The 17,857-nt window shown below is 45.1% G+C and overlaps 2 protein-coding genes across 2 annotated transcripts in view; one reads left to right on the top strand and one right to left on the bottom strand.

Moving 5' to 3' along the window:
• LOC126562687 (bifunctional methylenetetrahydrofolate dehydrogenase/cyclohydrolase, mitochondrial) overlaps nt 1-17,857 on the top strand; it is a 394,759-nt gene that overhangs the window by 364,393 nt on the left and 12,509 nt on the right. The window lies entirely within an intron of this gene.
• The window catches only part of LOC126560692 (uncharacterized), a 44,624-nt gene continuing 40,998 nt past the window's right edge, over nt 14,232-17,857 (bottom strand). Inside the window, exon 2 of the mRNA XM_050216649.1 lies at nt 14,232-14,339. Within this exon, the coding sequence (XP_050072606.1) occupies nt 14,232-14,339 (108 nt within the window). The remainder of the gene's footprint in view (nt 14,340-17,857) is intronic.

The following is a 17,857-nucleotide window of genomic DNA, read 5'->3' as shown; positions in this document are numbered from 1 at the left end:
TTCATGTTAAGGCGTGCGCGTGGTCAAAATAGCTGAATGTACATTTCTCACGCTCTTGGCTAATGCAGGTTTTTTGTTAAATTGGTGAATTTCTGCTCACCGTATAATGCTACGTAAGGCTTGTTGTATCCGGAATAATGTATACTCTAGTGAGATGTTTAGCAGATATGCTACAGCAGAATTTTACAAAATTTCAGAATTCTCAGAAATCTCAGAATTCTCAGCCATCTCAGAATTTTGAGAAATCTCAGAAAACTTGGACATCTCAATATTTTCAAAAATCTCAGATTTCTCATAAATCTCAGAAATCTCAGAAATTTCTAAAACCTCGGAATTCTTAGAAATCTCAGAAATTTCAGGAATCCCTGAATTCTCAGGAATCTCAGAATTTTTAAAAACATCATTTATCTCAGAAATATCAGAATTTTCAAAAATCTCAGATTTTTAGATATTTCAAAAATCTCAGAAATCTCGAAAATTTCAAAAATCTCATAATTTTCAGAAATCTAGGAGTTTTCAAAAATACCAGGAATTTCAAAAATGTCAGAAATTTAAAAAGCTTAGAAATTTAAGAAATCTTAGAAATTGTATTTATTTATTTATTTACAATTGATTATGGCGGTCCAATGCCGTATTGTCAACACTGCTTGTGTTGAAAAAAAAATTACAATCATATTGATAAGGCATTTCCTCCCTATTATTTGCCTTATCCCGGGCATACTCGGTTGTGGATGGTAGTGGTGATGGTGTTGATGATGCTGATGATGATGATGTAGTGGTGGATGTTGTGAGTTTTGATGGTCTGGGACTATTGCTGTGACTATTGTGATGATGGTGGTTGGTTACATCAGACTTCGGGCTATAGTGGTGATGTGGCTGTTCTATTGTTGACATTTGTGGATTGGTCTGGACTGCAACAAACAAACAAATATTGTTTAGACAGCACAATTATTTGTCTTCGTACAGTGTTCTCCAGTGCATTCCAGCAATGACATTCCAAGCTCAATCTAGTCAATGTCCAATCAAAGGATGATCGACAAGCTCTATCCCGCAGCAGCGAAAGCGACTTTACTACTCCCGAGACTGAACCCGCCAAACACCCCGAACCCGACGCCAACGTTGTCAAACTCAATGTGCTAAAACTGGACTGGAGTGGAGAACACTGCACTTTGAACAACGCCTGCCTCCCTTTTACGGCAGTGTTGGAATCACCCTCGAGTGCTGTTGCCCAGTCATCGGATCACCTGTGGCACTACAAAAAATACACTTAAAACATAGACAACACAGCATTAAACATCAAAGGAATGGGGAAATACGAATAAGGATTAGAAGGATTCTTGGGATGTGGAATCATAGGACAAGACCGTTGTCTCTGGCGAATCGGTAAATGATCCTCATGTAGAGGAGGTCCCTGGTAGCCAACACTTCTCTGATTTCTGTCCCCGGTCGTCTGCCGACATTCTCGACTGCGCTCAACAAGGAGGGTCTTGCGGTTTCAAACTCCACGCAAGACCACAGAAGGTGATCCACATCGTGGAATCCGTCACTGCAGCCACATACTTTTGTCTGAGCCAGAGTTATACGCTGTTGATGAGCATTCAACGCAAAATGATTCGACATCAGTCGAGACATCATCCGTATGAACGCCCGGTTCACAGAGAGCCCATCGATTCAAGGCCGCAGGGACACTTGCGGAGAGATCGAGAAGAGAAAACGCCCGAGTTCATCCGCCTCCCACATGCTCTGCCAGCGAGACAGGAAAAGTTGCTGTGGGAAACGAAGGAACTCCTGGGCCGAGATAGGTCGGTCGTAAAAAGCGCCTTCTTGGACGCCTGTTTTGGCCAGTGAGTCTGCCTTCTCATTGCCGGGAATTCCTAAATGAGAAGGGACCCAAATTAGCGAGATCCTATACGCCTTATCGAACATTGAGCCAAGCAGTTCAATGATTTTTATGGTGAGGAAATCCTGACTCTTAACAGCCTTCGGAGATCTCAGAGCTTCAATAGCACTAAGGCTATCAGTGAAGATGAAGTACTGGTCCGAAGGTCTCGCTGCTAGCATCGATAGTGCGTACAAGATTGCGGAAAGCTCTGCGGTGTAAACACTACATGGCTGCCTCAATTTGAATAAAGCTTCGGTGAAATCGCTAAAAACACAGAGGATGATCCATCAGTGTAGTACTGGCTTATTTGGTCTAAATGACCAAACTTATTCATGAAAATACCCGGAACTACCCTCGGGCGAAGATCATTAGGTATGGTCTTAATTTCCTCGGGCAATGAGGAATCTGTTTTTAAAATGGAACTGTAGTTCTCAGGAAGGGCAGCACGATTTAATGCCTGTGGAGCGCTGGGATGCACTTGCGGGGCAACAAAATCTTCATAAATCTTGAGGATTTTGCTCTTAGAACCTGTCTCTAGAAGCGCTACAAAATTTTCTATTATCAAGGGATTTGATACTGAACAACGGCCTAGAAGGCGAAGCGACAGCATTTCAAAACGTAGTTTGAGCGGCATCACTCCGGTCATCACTTCTAGGGACATTTTATTTATTTATTTATTTATTTATAATTAATTATGACGGTCCAGTGCCGTATTGTTCACATCGCTTGTGTTGAAAACAAAAAATACAATCATATTGATAAGGCATTTCCTCCTTATTCTTTGCCTTATCCCGGGCATACTCGGTTGTGGATGGTTGTGGTGATGGTGATGATGATGATGATGATGATGATGATGATGTAGTGGTGGATGTTGTGAATTTTGATGGTCCGGGACTATCGCTGTGACTATTGTGATGATGGTGGTTAGTTTCATCCGAATTCCGGCTATAGTGGTGATGTGGCCGTTCTATTGTTGACATTTGATGTTTGGTCTCGACTGTAACAAACAAATAAACATTGTTAAGACAGCACGAACATTTATTTGTCTGCATACAGTGTTCTTCAGTGCAGTCCAGCCATGACATTCCAAGCTCACTCTAGTCAACGTCCAATCAAAGGATGATCGACAAGCTCTATCCCGCAGCAGCGAAAGCGACTTCACTACTCCCGAGACTGAACCCGCCGAACACCCCGAACCCGACGCCAACATTGTCAAACTCAATGTGCCAAAACTGGACTGGAGTGGAGAACACTGCACTTTGAACAACGCCTGCCTCCCTTTTACGGCAGTGTTGGAATCGCCCTCGAATGCTGTTGCCCAGTCATCGGATCACCCGTGGCACTACAAAAAATACACTTAAGACGTAGACAACAAAACATTTAACAAAAAAGGAATGGGGGAATACGAATAAGGATTGGAAGGATACTTGGGATGTGGAATCATAGGACAAGACCGTTGTCTCTGGCGAATCGGAAGATGGTCCTCATGTAGGGGAGGTCCCTGGTAGCCAACACTTCTCTAATTTCTGTACCCGGTCGTCTGCCGATATTCCCGACTGCGCTCAACAAGGAGGGTCTTGCGGTTTCAAATTCCACGCAGGACCACAGAAGGTGATCCACATCGTGGAATCCGTCACCGCAGCCACACACTTTTGTCTGAGCCAGAGTTATACGCTGTAGATGAGCATTCAACGCAAAATGATTCGACATCAGTCGAGACATCATTCGTATGAATGCCCGGTCTACAGAGAGCCCATCGAACCAAGGCCGCAGGGACACTTGCGGAGAGATCGAGAAAAGAAAACGCCCGGGTTCATCCGCCTCCCACATGCTCTGCCAGCGAGACAGGAAAAGTTGCTGTGGGAAACGAAGGAACTCCTGGGCCGAGATCGGTCGGTCGTAAAAAGCGCCTTCTTGGACGCCTGTTTTGGCCAGTAAGTCTGCCTTTTCATTGCCGGGGATTCCACAATGAGAAGGGACCCAAATTAGCGAGATCTTATACGCCTTATCGAACATTGAGCCAAGCAGTTCAATGATTTTTATGGTGAGGAAATCCTGACTCTTAACAGCCTTCGGAGATCTCAGAGCTTCAATAGCACTAAGGCTATCAGTGAAAATGAAGTACTGGTCCGAAGGTCTCGCTGCTATCATGGATAGTGCGTACAAAATTGCGGCTAGCTCTGCGGTGTAAACACTACATGGCTGCCTCAATTTGAAAAATGCCTCGGTGAACTCGCTAAAAACACCGAAGCCAGTGCCCTCCTCAGAGGATGATCCATCAGTGTAGTACTGGCTTATTTGGTCTAAATGACCATATTTATTCATGAAAATACCCGGAACTACCCTCGGGCGAAGATCATTAGGTATGGTCTTAATTTCCTCGCGCATCGAGGAATCTGTTTTTAAAATGGAACTGTAGTTCTCAGGAAGGGCAGCACGAGTTAATGCCTGTGGAGCGCTAGGATGCACTTGTAGGGCAACAAAATCTTCATAAATCTTGAGGATTTTGCTCTTAGAACCTGTCTCTATAAGCGCTTCAAAATTTTCTATTATCAAGGGATTTGATACTGAACAACGGCCTAGAAGGCGAAGCGACAGCATTTCAAAACGTAGTTTGAGCGGCATCACTCCGGTCATCACTTCTAGGGACATGTTGTGTGTAGATTTCATGCTCCCTAGTGCGAGTCTAAGACAGCGGTACTGTAGCCTTTCGAGCTTGAGTATCAACGTATTGGATGCCCAATGGAAGCATATGCTTCCATATTCCAATACGGATAGTACCGTTGTCTTATACAGTCTCAGGACGTCTGATGGATGTGCGCCCCACCAGAATCCTGTGACTGCCCTTAGAAAGTTGATTCTCTTACTGCATTTTTGTACCAGATGGGTGAAATGAGTACTCCAGTTTAGCCTTGAATTAAACCATACACCAAGGTATCGAAAATTGTCGGTAGTTGATATCTTTTCACCATACAAAAAGACATCAATTTTCGGATCATATAGCCTTTTCTCCCTGTTTTTTCCGTGTCGCTAAAAGGAGAAAAGACTACCATCTCAGTTTTCGTAGCAGAGAACTTGATACCAAGGTTTTCAGACCACTCGGAAAGATTGTCCAGAGTGGTTTGTAAAGCTATTTGTATTTCATCGGCGTCTCTGCTTGCAACAGATATAATGCCGTCGTCTGCCAATTGTCTAAGACTGCAGTTTGGCGCTAGACAAGAGTCTATCTCACTAACATAAAAGTTATACAACAGGGGACTCAAGCAGGACCCTTGTGCTAGTCCATGAAAACTGGTCCGTTTTAACTGCACGTGACCATTGTTGAAATTCATAGCTTTTTCCGACAAAAGGTTGAATAACAAGTTATTCAACTTTGGTCCCAGGCCCGCATTTTCTAACTTTTGACTCAGTTTGTATGGAGAAACTGAGTCAAATGCCCCCTGTATGTCAAGGAAGATAGACCCCATGTTCTGCTTGCGTGCACGGGCAAGCTCTATTTCAATCACCAAAAGCGCTAAACAGTCATAAGTACCCCTGGCTTTACAAAAACCAAACTGAGTACTTGAGAGAAGGTTGTTGGTTTCCAACCATTCTTCTAACCGTAAAAGAATCATCCTTTCAAGGAGTTTCCTCAGACACGAAAGTAATGATATCGGCCGATATGAATCGTGTCTTGATGGCGGTTTGCCAGGCTTCAAAATAGTGACAACTTTCACTTCCCTCCATTCTTGCGGGACGCTGTTGAACTCCAACATATCGTTGAAGATTCTTAACAAACGTTTCTTGCCCATGTCGGGAAGATTTTGCAGCAGTTTGCTATTGATCTGATCTAGGCCTGGGGAAGAATTTTTGCTTGAAAGGAGAGCAAGCGATAGTTCAACCATAGTGAACGGTGAGTCCATGATAGGGTCACTGCCAGGCGCATTTTGATGAAAGTTCTGCGCAGGAACGAAATCGGGGCAGAGCTTGTGGGCAAATTCATTTAGCCACTCGCCAGAAAAGCTTTCGCTCTCGTTGATGTTGTTACTGTTTCGCATCCTTCTAGCCATCCTCCAAAGCGAATTAAGTGAAGCGGAAGGGTCTAGGTTATTCACGTATCTACGCCAATAGCCCTTTTTCTTCGTCTTCAACAGGTTTTTGCACAATCTCTCCAGTCCTTTATATTTTTCATATAAAGACCTTGAGCCCGTGTCCCGGAATGCTTTAAACGCCTCCCGCTTTTTGTTAAAAGCCGCTTGACAATCCTTGTCCCACCAAGGAGTGGGGGGTTTTTTGAATGTCCTTGCTTGGTGGGAGCGCCTTGTGTGGGCCTCAAGAGCGCACTTGTTTATAATTGAAACAAATTTTTCGTACTCCTGAACTGGAGACAAATCTTAAAAGTCAAGAGAAAGCGAGTCCAGTCTATGTTCCTCGTTAAGTCACATTTAACGGGGATTCCACCTCCTGGACATCCTCCCTTGATGTAGGAAACTTCTATCGGTAAGTGATCACTGCCGATAGGGTCCTGGATCACCTTCCAACTAAAATCCAGGGCCATCGCTGATGGACATAGAGACAGGTCCAGTGCACTCGCCCTACTCTTCCCAAATCTGTCGCAGATGTCTCGGATAATTGGAGCGCGAATGTCATTCTTATCGCAGCCCCAGTCAATTCCATGGGAGTTTAAATCTCCCAGGATCAAAAGTGGTCCAGGCAAGACCGCTGCTAAATTTCCAAGATCCTCTTTGATCTTTTCAATTTTTTCTTTTTCATTGTTGGCTATCGGGGGGATATAAATGGATGCAATTGTCACGTGAAGATCGCTAATTTTTGCCTTGACTGCGACAGTTTCGATAATTTCTTGCCTAGGGGTAGGTATTCTGTTGAAAGCGTGACTCTTTCGAACTTAGTACTCCCCCACCCCTTGTAATGTGATCTTCACGGATTATATTATATCCAGGGAAGGTAAGATAAATTTCTTCCGATAGCCCAGTTTCACAGAGGGTGAACATATCTCAGTTGTGCTCGCCAACTAATGCTTTAAAGGAGTCTAGCTTGCCAAGCAAACTCCTACAGTTCCACTGTAAGATGGTAGCCCTTGGAGGAATTAATCGTCCAATCGGACCATCATGCTTAAGCATGGCCATTGGGCCAGCCACTGTTTGATCATCCCCTTCAGGAAAGGAAGGGCCCAAGTAGCGATCATGTGCAGGTGCTGCGGGAGGTTGAGGGTCATGAGGAGGGACTCTAGGATCTCGGAAAGGGACGGGGTAGGGGTTTTCGGAGAACCCCCGATAGGAAAAGCCAAGCTTTCCAGAGGGGCTTCGGTCCGGGGAGATCGCTTCTTCTTGGGCTCCTTCCTGGCAATTTGGGGAGCGAGAATGGGATGTTCAGCATCTCGTTTTTGGACTGGGGTGGAAGTTTTAGCTTTGGCGAGACGCTGTTGTGCCAAGGATTTAGTTTTTGTCCTTAGGACTTTCCTTTGTACCTTTTTATAAGGTACTCTCTTCACCGGTCTCAATGGCACCTGTTCGAGTGCAGTCGGGCTGGACTTGCCATTTGCATCTGTACCCAAAACAGCAAAAGGGTTTGATGCGTTTACTCCCTTTAGAGCATTGCTGTACGATCCGCGTGCCGTTTCGGATATTGTTTTCGTCTGCTCCTTTTGGAGTTTTCGGTACACGGGGCACAAAGCTACCTCGTGCCACTCGTCCCGGCAATGCGAACATTTTTGGGAGGCTTGAAGCTTGAAGAGCTTTTTTGCTTCAAGCACTTTTATCTTGGGCGAGTTTGGGGTTTGAAAAACCCCAAAGCCCAATTGCACCACTTCCTCCTCAGGGTAATCGAAAGCCTCGATAACGCCGGAAACCTCAACCAAACTACCGGGAATATAAACACGGTAGTGCTCCGTATATTCTGGGTCAGCCGCAATGACGTTGGTTTGAGCCCGGTCCTTTGCGGTAACCCTGATCTTGTTTGGGCGCATCCGAAAAACATCGGCAACGCCCGGGTATTTTTTGAACAACGATGCCGCGATCGTCCTTACATCAAGTTGTTTAACTCGCGGCATAAAATAAACTATTGGCTTACCCTCCCACGACGGCGGGTAAGCACGCGCTCGGTGACCGACCGTCCGACCGACCGCCATCGGACGTCAAAACACAAAAATCGTCGGACCCACCAGATGTCGTTGTAGTCAAAAATGACAACGTTGTCAAATTTAAAATCACTGTTATTTACTTGAAAAAAAATTATGTGAAATTTACTTGAAAAAAAAAAAATAACGGTCAGCTACTTTCTTCATGCGCCATCTCGTCTCTACTAATATCTATCTTGATTTGGTGTTGGTGTTATTGTCATAGCCGTAACAGGTTGGCTGATAATTCCCCGGTCTAACAAAGAAAATCACAATTTTTAGTCAAAATTCGTTTTTATTATTCAACATAGTTCCCTTCAAGAGCGATACAACGATTATAACGACCTTCAAATTTTTTGATACGATTTTGGTAGTACTCCTTCGGCTTTGCATCAAAATAGGCCTCAGTTTCGGCGACCACCTCTTCATTGCAGCCAAATTTTTTCCCTGCGAGCATCCTTTTGAGGTCTGAGAACAAGAAAAAGTCGCTGGGTGCCAGATCTGGAGAATACGGTGGGTGGGGAAGCAATTCGAAGCCCAATTCATGAATTTTTGCCATCGTTCTCAATGACTTGTGGCACGGTGCGTTGTCTTGGTGGAACAACACTTTTTTCTTCTTCGTTCTTTTTTCGTTCGTCAAGCAACCAAAAGTTGCTTGACAAAAGACGCTCTGTCTCACAAACTAATTGACATACAGACGTCAAATTTTGACACGAATCATTTGAAGGTTGGTGCTATATAAAAATAATATGCATTTAATACTAGCGGCGCATTCTATGTGTCAGACCGGGGACTTATCAGCCAACCTGTTATGTGTTGGTGATGCATTTGTACATCGTTGGTACCTTTAATTTCTTAGAATGGTGTTTTTCCGCGACGCTGCTGCTGCTCTGTGGGGAGATTTTTTTTCTATGTAAGGTGATTTCCTCAAGTTTGATGTAGATTTGATCACTGATCCTAGCTGGTAAGAGAACGAACATTATACAACGTTACTATTTTACTGTTATGTAGTTCGGAGTCAAAAGTATCTATTTAATCCTCATTGTAGTTGTAGCAATATTTCGTTATCAAATTTATGTGATTATTTTTATTCGATAGGAACGGCCTCGTCGTATTGCTAGATTTATATGATATTGGGTTTAAAAATTTGAAATACATCAAAGATATAGATTAAAACATTTATTACATAATGTACCTGATAGATATCGTTATTTTATAGTTATGCATAGTTATTCTGTTTGCATAAATGTTTCAGGGATTGGAATAAATATAACCCCGTTATCTTTAACCGTAGAAATACCAGCAAGTTTACATTTGATTTCTGAAATATCTACCGCAGTAATATCCTTTTAGAGGTTAGGGGCAGAACACTCTATTTTTATTATCTTCTTCCTTCCATCCTTCCAGTTGGCGTCAAGAGTCTACCTTCCTTCTTGGTTGAGCGTCTAGGGTTCTTCCTTCCTTCTTGGTTGGTTGTCACGGGTTCTTCCTTCCTTCTAGTTCCACCGGGAGGTTCTTCCTAAGTCGATGTTGAAGCTGGACTGCCAGGACATGTCGCCGTTTTTATATTTGGCTGGACGTGTCACAAGCCATCCTGATGTCGCTTCCATTTGTTCCCTCTTTTGTTCTGGACTGTGTCTCTTCCTTGGACGAGACACAGAGGGATTATCACTCTGCTTTGCGATCTCGTAACGCCGGTCGATATGTTGTCGTCCGTCTTTCGTCGTAAGATCGGTGGAAGTGGTTTGCGGCTGGAGGTTGGATCGGGTGTCTGCGATAATGCTGGACTGGTTGTTGGCTCTTGTGTTAGATGTGGCTGCTCGTCTGCAGGCGGTGGTGGAGCTGCGGCCATGTATGCTGGTTTCAAACGGTCGATGGATACCGTCGAAGGTTGTCCATTCACCAGAATCTGGAAGTACTTCGGACTTCGCTGCATTATTTGGTATGGTCCTTGGTAGGGTGTCGTTAAGGCGGGTCGAACAGTGTCGTTACATACGAACACGTGGGTGCATTTGTGTAGATCGGCGTGTACGAACGCGGATCGGTTGGTATGCCAGGCGGTTGTTGTTGGCCGAATGCTGCTCATCGCTTCCCGTAGTGTTTTTGCTAAGTCGGTTTGGTCGGCCGGTGGTGGCTTCTCTGCGACGAATTCCGCGGGGATGGTGAGTGTTGTTCCGTAGACCAGTTCTGCTGGCGATGCTTTGATGTCTTCCTTATAGGTGGTGCGTAGTCCAAGCAGAATAAGAGGTAGATGTTCACTCCATCTGGTTGTCTCCTTGCAGCAGATGGCTGCTTTCAGGGTGCGATGCCACCTCTCGATCAGTCCGTTCGCCTGTGGGTGGTATGCGGTCGTCCGAATATGCTTTGTGCCGAGTACTCGCGTTAGCTCCTTGAACAAGGAAGATTCAAATTGTCTTCCTTGGTCCGTAGTAATGTGCGAAGGAACTCCGAATCGGGCGATCCAGTTATAAAGTAGTGCCGAAACAACAGTTGATGCCGTAATGTCCGGAATCGGTACTGCTTCAGGCCAACGGGAAAAACGGTCGATGATTGTCAAGCAGTAGCGGTTGCCGTTGCTGACGGGGAAAGGTCCGATGATGTCTACGTTGATGTGAGCGAACCTTGCGGCGATTGCTGGATACGCTACCAGGGGGCTTTTTGTATGTCGTCCTACTTTCGCTCTTTGGCAAGCGATACAATTCCTCACGAACTCCTGGGTTTCCCTCTTGATGTCCAGCCAAACGAATCGTTGAGTCATCAATTTGGCTGTAGCTCGTGCTCCAGGGTGGCTAAGGTCGTGGACGGTGTGAAGAAGCTGGTGGCGGAATGATTTCGTGATATAAGGACGAATTATTCCACCAGGGCAGTCAGCGTATAGGGACTTGCTGCTTCCGGGGGTCGGCGTCTTCTGAAGGTACAAGTCGGATGGTGTCTTCCCAGTTAATATATCCGCTAGTTCGGGATCGTTGGCTTGTTCTTTCGCCAATTTCTCATAGTCGATCGTAGGCTTAACTTGTACCGTTTCAATGCGTGAAAGAAGGTCGGCGGTTAAATTCTGTTCTCCTGATACGTGATGAAGGTCGGTGGTAAACTGCCCATTGAAGTCTAGCTGTCGGGCTCGTCGCGGTGAGGCGTTGTCCAGCGTTTGCTGGAAAGCATAGATTAGAGGCTTGTGGTCCGAATAGATACGGAACTCACGACCCTCTAACTGGTGTCGAAAATGTCTCACAGCGAGGTAGATGGCAGTCAGCTCCCGGTCGTAAGTGGAATATTTAAGCTGCGCTTTCTCGAATTTTGTTGAGAAGAATCCTAGGGGCTGGAGTTGACCATCGACGAGTTGGTGTAAAACAGCACCAGCGGCAAAATCCGAGGCGTCGGTCCAGAGGGACAGCTTTACGCTTGTTGCGGGGTGAGCTAGCAGTGTGGCTTCTTTCAGTTGTATCTTGCAGCTGTCGAATGCTTCGGTGGCTTCAGGCGTCCAAACCAGTGGAGTTTTATCCTTTTTCCTGTTACCTGGAGTCATCTCCAGCAGGATGCTTTGTGTCTCCAGAGCGTGTGGTAGAAAGCGGCGGTAATAGTTCAACATGGCTAGGAAACGTTTAAGTTCCATGACGGTCGTTGGTTGTTTTATCCCGTTTATAGCTTCTACTCGTTCGGAAAGAGGACGTATTCCTTCTGCGTTGACCAGGTGGCCCAGGAAGGTGATTTCGCTACGTCCAAACTCGCACTTGGCTGGGTTTATGGCTAGCCGATGTTCCTCGAGGCGTCGGAATAGTAGGCGCAAGTGCTCGCGGTGTTCCTCCTGTGATGCCGAGGCGACTATCATGTCATCGATATAGGGGAAAACGAAATCGAGACCTCGCAGGACGTCATGGATAAGTCGCTGGAACGTCTGTGCAGCATTCCTCAAGCCGAAGGGCATCGTTGTGAACTCAAACAGCCCGAAAGGGGTAGTGATAGCCGTCTTCGGGATGTCTTCCGGGTGCAGAGGGATCTGATGATATGCCTTGTGCAGGTCGATTTTAGAGAAAATTATCTTTCCCTGCAACTGCATCGTGAAATCCTGTAGAAAAGGCAAAGGATAAAGGTCCGGTATCGTCTTCGCGTTGAGGGCCCGGTAATCTCCGCAGGGACGCCAAGTTCCATCGGCCTTTCTTGTCATATGTAGTGGACTTGCCCAACTGCTATTTGAAGGACGGCATACTCCCAGCTGCATCAAGGACTCAAATTCCGCCTACCTACGCCTATGCCTACGTCCGCTATCACGAAGTTCCACAGGAATGCTCGTCGAAGTCCCAGATCCAGAGTGTAGATTGATTTTCCGTATACCTCGATGGCTGTTCCGTTGGCCGCAAATAATTTCATCGTTGAAGGCTTGTACGAGGGAGAGCGGTGATGGCTAGGAACTACCGAAACGTCGGCACCGATATCGATGAGAAAACGTTGTTTCGTTCGTCGATCCACTACCGTGAGGCGATGACTGGCGGAGGCTACGGAGTGTATTTTCTGCGTTGTTTCTTCGGCTGTTAGTCAGGATGAAGGTGACGTGTTGATACCTTGTTGTCGGTTGTGGAATGAGCAGGGAGCTCGACAGTTGCGTGCCTGTTTTCCAAATTTGCGATGGAAGTAGCACGTTCCGGATTCAGGTTTCCGTGCTGGTGAGTAAGCCCAGTTGCGTGGTCAAGACTGGGATCGCGGACGGGAAGGTTCACGACGGGTTGTCTGCCTCAGCACTTCCTCCAATCGCTGGCTTAGCTGGTTTACTTGGTTTGTGAGGCGCTCTACATCCCCGCTCCTCACGAATCCCGCTCCTGGAAGAATGTTGGTCGGTATCTGTGTCTTCAGTATATTGAACCGCTTGGTGTCGCTTCGCGGAGAAATGTTCAGTACGTCGAACCAATTCTCCAGGGCGAAGAAAAAGGTATGGATGTCGGTGGTGCTCAACTCGGATGGTTTGAGCCGCATGGCGTTCATCGTTTGAACCTCGGAATCCTGCATCTCGGCGGCTGCGTCGCGTTCGGAGGGTATGTTGATCGTCAAGGGCGGCGCCGTGAGTCCAGTAGCGGGGCTGACCGTGGTATCGGAATTTGGTGTACCGTTTTTCGGGCTATGCAACATGGCTGTCCGCACGACGGGTGGTTCGGTGAGAAGAGCGAGGAAGGTTTTTGGTAGTACTGAAAAGTACTGATTCGTGATGACGAAAAAATAGCGTTCACCAATCACAGCGTGGCGTTCACAACATGGAACGAAACACGGTGGACTGGAGCGGCGTGTATGGGCTGCTGTCGGTAGGGACGGTGTACGGACGACGGGGTAACCAACAGTATGGGTACGGGATGGAACGAAGGGGGCGATGGAAGAGATCACGTCGGGGTCACCAGTTTTAGAGGTTAGGGGCTGAACAGTGTTCATATTTTTATTCTCTTCTTCCTTCCTTCCTTCCTTCCTTTCTTCCTTCCAGTTGGCGTCAAGAGTCTTCCTTCCTTCTTGGTTGAGCGTCTCGGGTTCTTCCTTCCTTCTTGGTTGAGCGTCTCGGGTTCTTCCTTCCTTCTTGGTTGGTTGTCACGGGTTCTTCCTTCCTTCTAGTTCCACCGGGAGGTCCTTCCTAAGTCGATGTTGAAACTGGACTGCCTTGGTGAGGACATGTCGCCGTTTTTATATTTGGTTGGACGTGTCACAAGCCATCCTGATGTCGCTTCCATTTGTTCCCTCTTTTGTTCTGGACTGTGTCTCTTCCGTGGAAGAAACGAAAACGGTTCTTTTTGATCACGTCTTGGCCGCTACCCTGCAAACATTTTCCGTGTTTCCTTTGTTACTCCCTAGGTGGCGCTTGTTCGTGTCCAGGCTAAGTTTAGGCTAACGCGCTTAACTAGGGTAAACTTTCTATCGCAGCTTATATCAGATCGCCACACAGTAAACATAATCCTTGAAAACGCCAATTAGCAGTAAAGTAACTGCTGAGGTGAGGCGACATTGCAAGCACTTACCGCAGTCATCGTCGTCCGACAGTGCAATCGCGTGCAGCCGTGCGAGAGCCTGCTCCTCCAGCCGCTGCTCCTTGATCTTGTCGTCCAGTTCCAACTCCGAGTCAGTTGCGTTGTAGTTCGATTGGTTCCGGTTGACGTCTTCATCGTCGTCCGTGTCGTCGAACGTGCCGTCGCCACTTATCATGCTGCCGGTCGGCATGCCCAGTCCAGCCGGAGTATGTGGTTGGATAAGTCTTACGGCCGGCAGTCAGCCGTGACCGGACGTTTGATTGTTAGGTTCGTGATTGTTGTTGCTGTTGTGATAGTGATTGATGTAGCGGTACCCGTTCCCGTTCAGCTGCTCCTCACCTTGTGGCTTGTGCGATGGGAAGGACTCAGCTTCTCAACTACGCTGAATGCTTCGTAGCAATCAGTTGTGAAAACTATCTGTTGCGCCTCCCGATAGCCAATCCCCGCTACAGTGTCGGAAGAACCGGTACGACACGAGTGTTGTTGAGCGCGGGTCCAAGAGAGGTAGGAATATGAAAATATAGAATTATATAAAAAGTAGTAATAAAGCTCGAATATGACAAGGTAACGAAAAGAACCTAAGTCGAGTTAGCGAGTTAAGAAAAAAACAAAACGGATCCAAACCGGCCCTCAGTGCGAAAGCGTACATATGGTCCTTCGAAACGGATTGCGGATTCGTTTGTAAAGAAAGAATTAATGAAAGTTAAATAATTATCCGTATCGTTTTTGAGATCATCGGTATCGTTGATGAGAGTATCAGTCATCGTTGGTAAAGCAAACGACGCTTTAAGCGTGTATGGATTGTATGCATACGTGCATACGTTTGATGTACGTACGGGTGTTAGAACATTGATCTTCAGCGAGTGATAACGATTACCGTTACCCAAGCAAACCAAACGGGGCAAAACAGCGTGTGTCTTGCTCTAAATCGTCTAGCTCACTTGTTTACACTTATGTACGAGTATTCTGTGACGTCATGAACTTTGGATTTGCCGTAACCGTACGATTCTGTGTTTCGTTCACACTCGTATAACTATTTCATTCGCACTTACAGACGAGATAGGCCGAGCAATGTTTGTTTGCCAACGATATCGATGCATTGGTTTTACATTTCGCTCAAACTCGTATGTCATTCCTCTCGCACTCACGGACAGTATAGACAGAGTAAATTTTTGTTCTGAAAGGTATCGATACATGTGTGTATACGCCGGTTGTTTTCCCTTGCTTGCACTGCTATACCTCACACACAAACGCATACATACACGCCTCGTACCTTTAAACGCGTAACCGTCTGAAATCACGCCAGACGGCGGAGTAAGTGAAAGCGAAAAAAATATTCTGGTGCCATGAAGTTTGTAACTCTTTGATATTAAAAGAAACATATATTTTTTAAATACAGGAAAAATCATTATCTCACAAAGTATTTAGTTGTTCAGTTCAGTTTTAATAGGTGTTTATTTCTTGGGTGTTGGTCCAGCTTTGTAAAATAGTGTTATTTGAAAGTGTTGTTACCGTTTTTGTAATGGCTGACTTAAAACGTCTGCGCAAATCTGGCATGTTTTATCGCCAAGCTGCAAAGTATATGGCGCTGGAACCTACGGGAAAGGATAATCAGGATGCAGGACCAAGCCAACCATGTTAGTTGACTTTATTACACAAGTTTAACGAATATAAAGTTCGATTACATCGTAGTGTTAATGTTATATTATTATTTACAACATACCCAAAATATAGCCACGAGCAATTTAAACCATGAAATGCAGCGCACATCGCCAACCCCAGAACAAAGTCCAGTACCAAATATGAACCAGACCGAAGAAGAATATGTCGAATTGGCTGACAACATCGATTGCTGTTCTTCCTGTGAGATGAGAATGAAATCAACACTGACGATACGTTCAATCAAATTATCGATAAAATGTCAATAGTTGATGGAATTCGTTACTGCGCGCTTTCCACCAACGCGTCGCATAGCTCCATAAACATAATTTGAAAGCTTTTTAAAAAAGCCAACGTTAAAGTTCCTTTAACCGCTAAAACTTTGCTGCGGACAAATCGGAATCCTTCGACGGACTTCAGTACTAACAAAGTAGTTAATACAATTTTTCCTACGTTAACATACCTTTTGCAATTCGAACAGTATTTTCCTTTCCAGTGTCAGTAGCTAACGCACAATATTTCAATATATTTATAAAAAGCTGTTTAAACCATACAAAATGCAATTTGAATGCTACCTTTCGATCGATCCTTGACAAATTGGTTGTACTCAGATGAAAACGTCATATCATCTGTTTCTTTGTCCAGCGGCATTTTGCTTAAATAGTAAAAGATGATAATGAATAAAGGCGATGCATTACATCACGGTCCACCACGACGATTCTTAACAAAACCATGGATCATTGAAACTCAACAATGATATTCATTATAGTTTGCTAGTTTTGCATTTACCAAATACAAATACAAGAATGTACACAAAAAACACATTTTCTTTAACTTGCGATCCTATATAGCGCATGTAAAACAAAACCTACTCCGATCCACACTAGATTATCACGGCTAAAAAGGACCATCGCATCACCGCCGCAGCAAATCATATGGTAAATATGCATTATACACTAATAATCACAGTTCAATTCTCACTTCTCCTGCTCACCTCTAGATATCCAGAAAAAACAGTACTGCATATTTCAATCTCTTCTCTCTACAGTTAAATTCTCACTTCTCCTGCTCACCTCTAGATATCCAGAAAAAACAGTACTGCATATTTCAATCTCTCCTCTACACACAGGCTCAAAAGCAGCTACCTTGATCCATAAGAGAAACAGAGCAAAAAGCATGTAAGAACGAACAAGCAGTGCGAAAAAGAAAAAAACAGCATACACAAATTAATTTTTTTGTAAATTTTTCATGACGTCAAAAATTTTGTGACGTCATAGTTTGTGGTAAACAAAATTGCCCCATACGTTTCTGACTACGGGGCAATCATCGCGACAAAAGTAGGGCCCCATTTTAGCCCCATTCTTGCAACGACTTTACCTATTTTGTTGTGCTTGGGAAGTGGCCTTCGATGTCGAAGGCCTTTCGTCCAAGGCAATTTTTTTTGCCGCTGGTGCAGCCTTGGGACGCCCTGGCTTTCTTTTCACTTCTTTAGAGTGATCATTCTCCCGATCAGAGTCGGAAGCATCCTGCTCTACCGCCATGGTAGGGGCGGAGACAACGGAACGGGTAAAGATAAAGGGTAACACTTACCGTATCACACGATGCACAAATAAACACACACTCACACAAACTCACACTAGCTTGTAGCACAAGCGCCGATCAAAGCGATAGCGTTGCGTTGATAGGCTTGCTTATCGCAACGATCAGCAGACACACACAGCAACACCACAGGAGCACACGTCGATCGCCAGTCGATCGATAGAAGTAACGGTACACTCTCCGCACGAATATCGGAGTAAGACGGAGACACCGATAGGTGCGTTACGGGTAATCGCGTTGACTACGCATTCGCACTCGAGAACAATAGCCACTATCTGCCGTATGCAAAATAGACAATGACGCTTCCGAGCGGAATACGGAAGCTGGAGGCATACTGGTTAGAAATTTTAGATATATCAGAAATTTAAAAGTTCTCAGAATTTTTAATATCTAAGAAATCCCAAATTTCCAAAAATCTCAGAATTTTATAAAATCTCAGAATTCTTAAAAATCTCAGAAATTTCAAAAATCCCAGAAATCTAAGAAATATCAGAATTCTCAGAAATCTCAGAATTGTTAAAATTCAAAGAAATCTAAAAATTTCCAAGAATCTCAGAATCTCAGAATTCTCAAAAATCTCGGAATTATAAGATATCTCAGAAATCT

This window comes from Anopheles maculipalpis, chromosome 3RL (assembly GCF_943734695.1).
Source record: "Anopheles maculipalpis chromosome 3RL, idAnoMacuDA_375_x, whole genome shotgun sequence".
NCBI classification, from domain to species: domain Eukaryota; kingdom Metazoa; phylum Arthropoda; class Insecta; order Diptera; family Culicidae; genus Anopheles; species Anopheles maculipalpis.
This window is presented reverse-complemented; position numbering and strand designations above follow the sequence as displayed.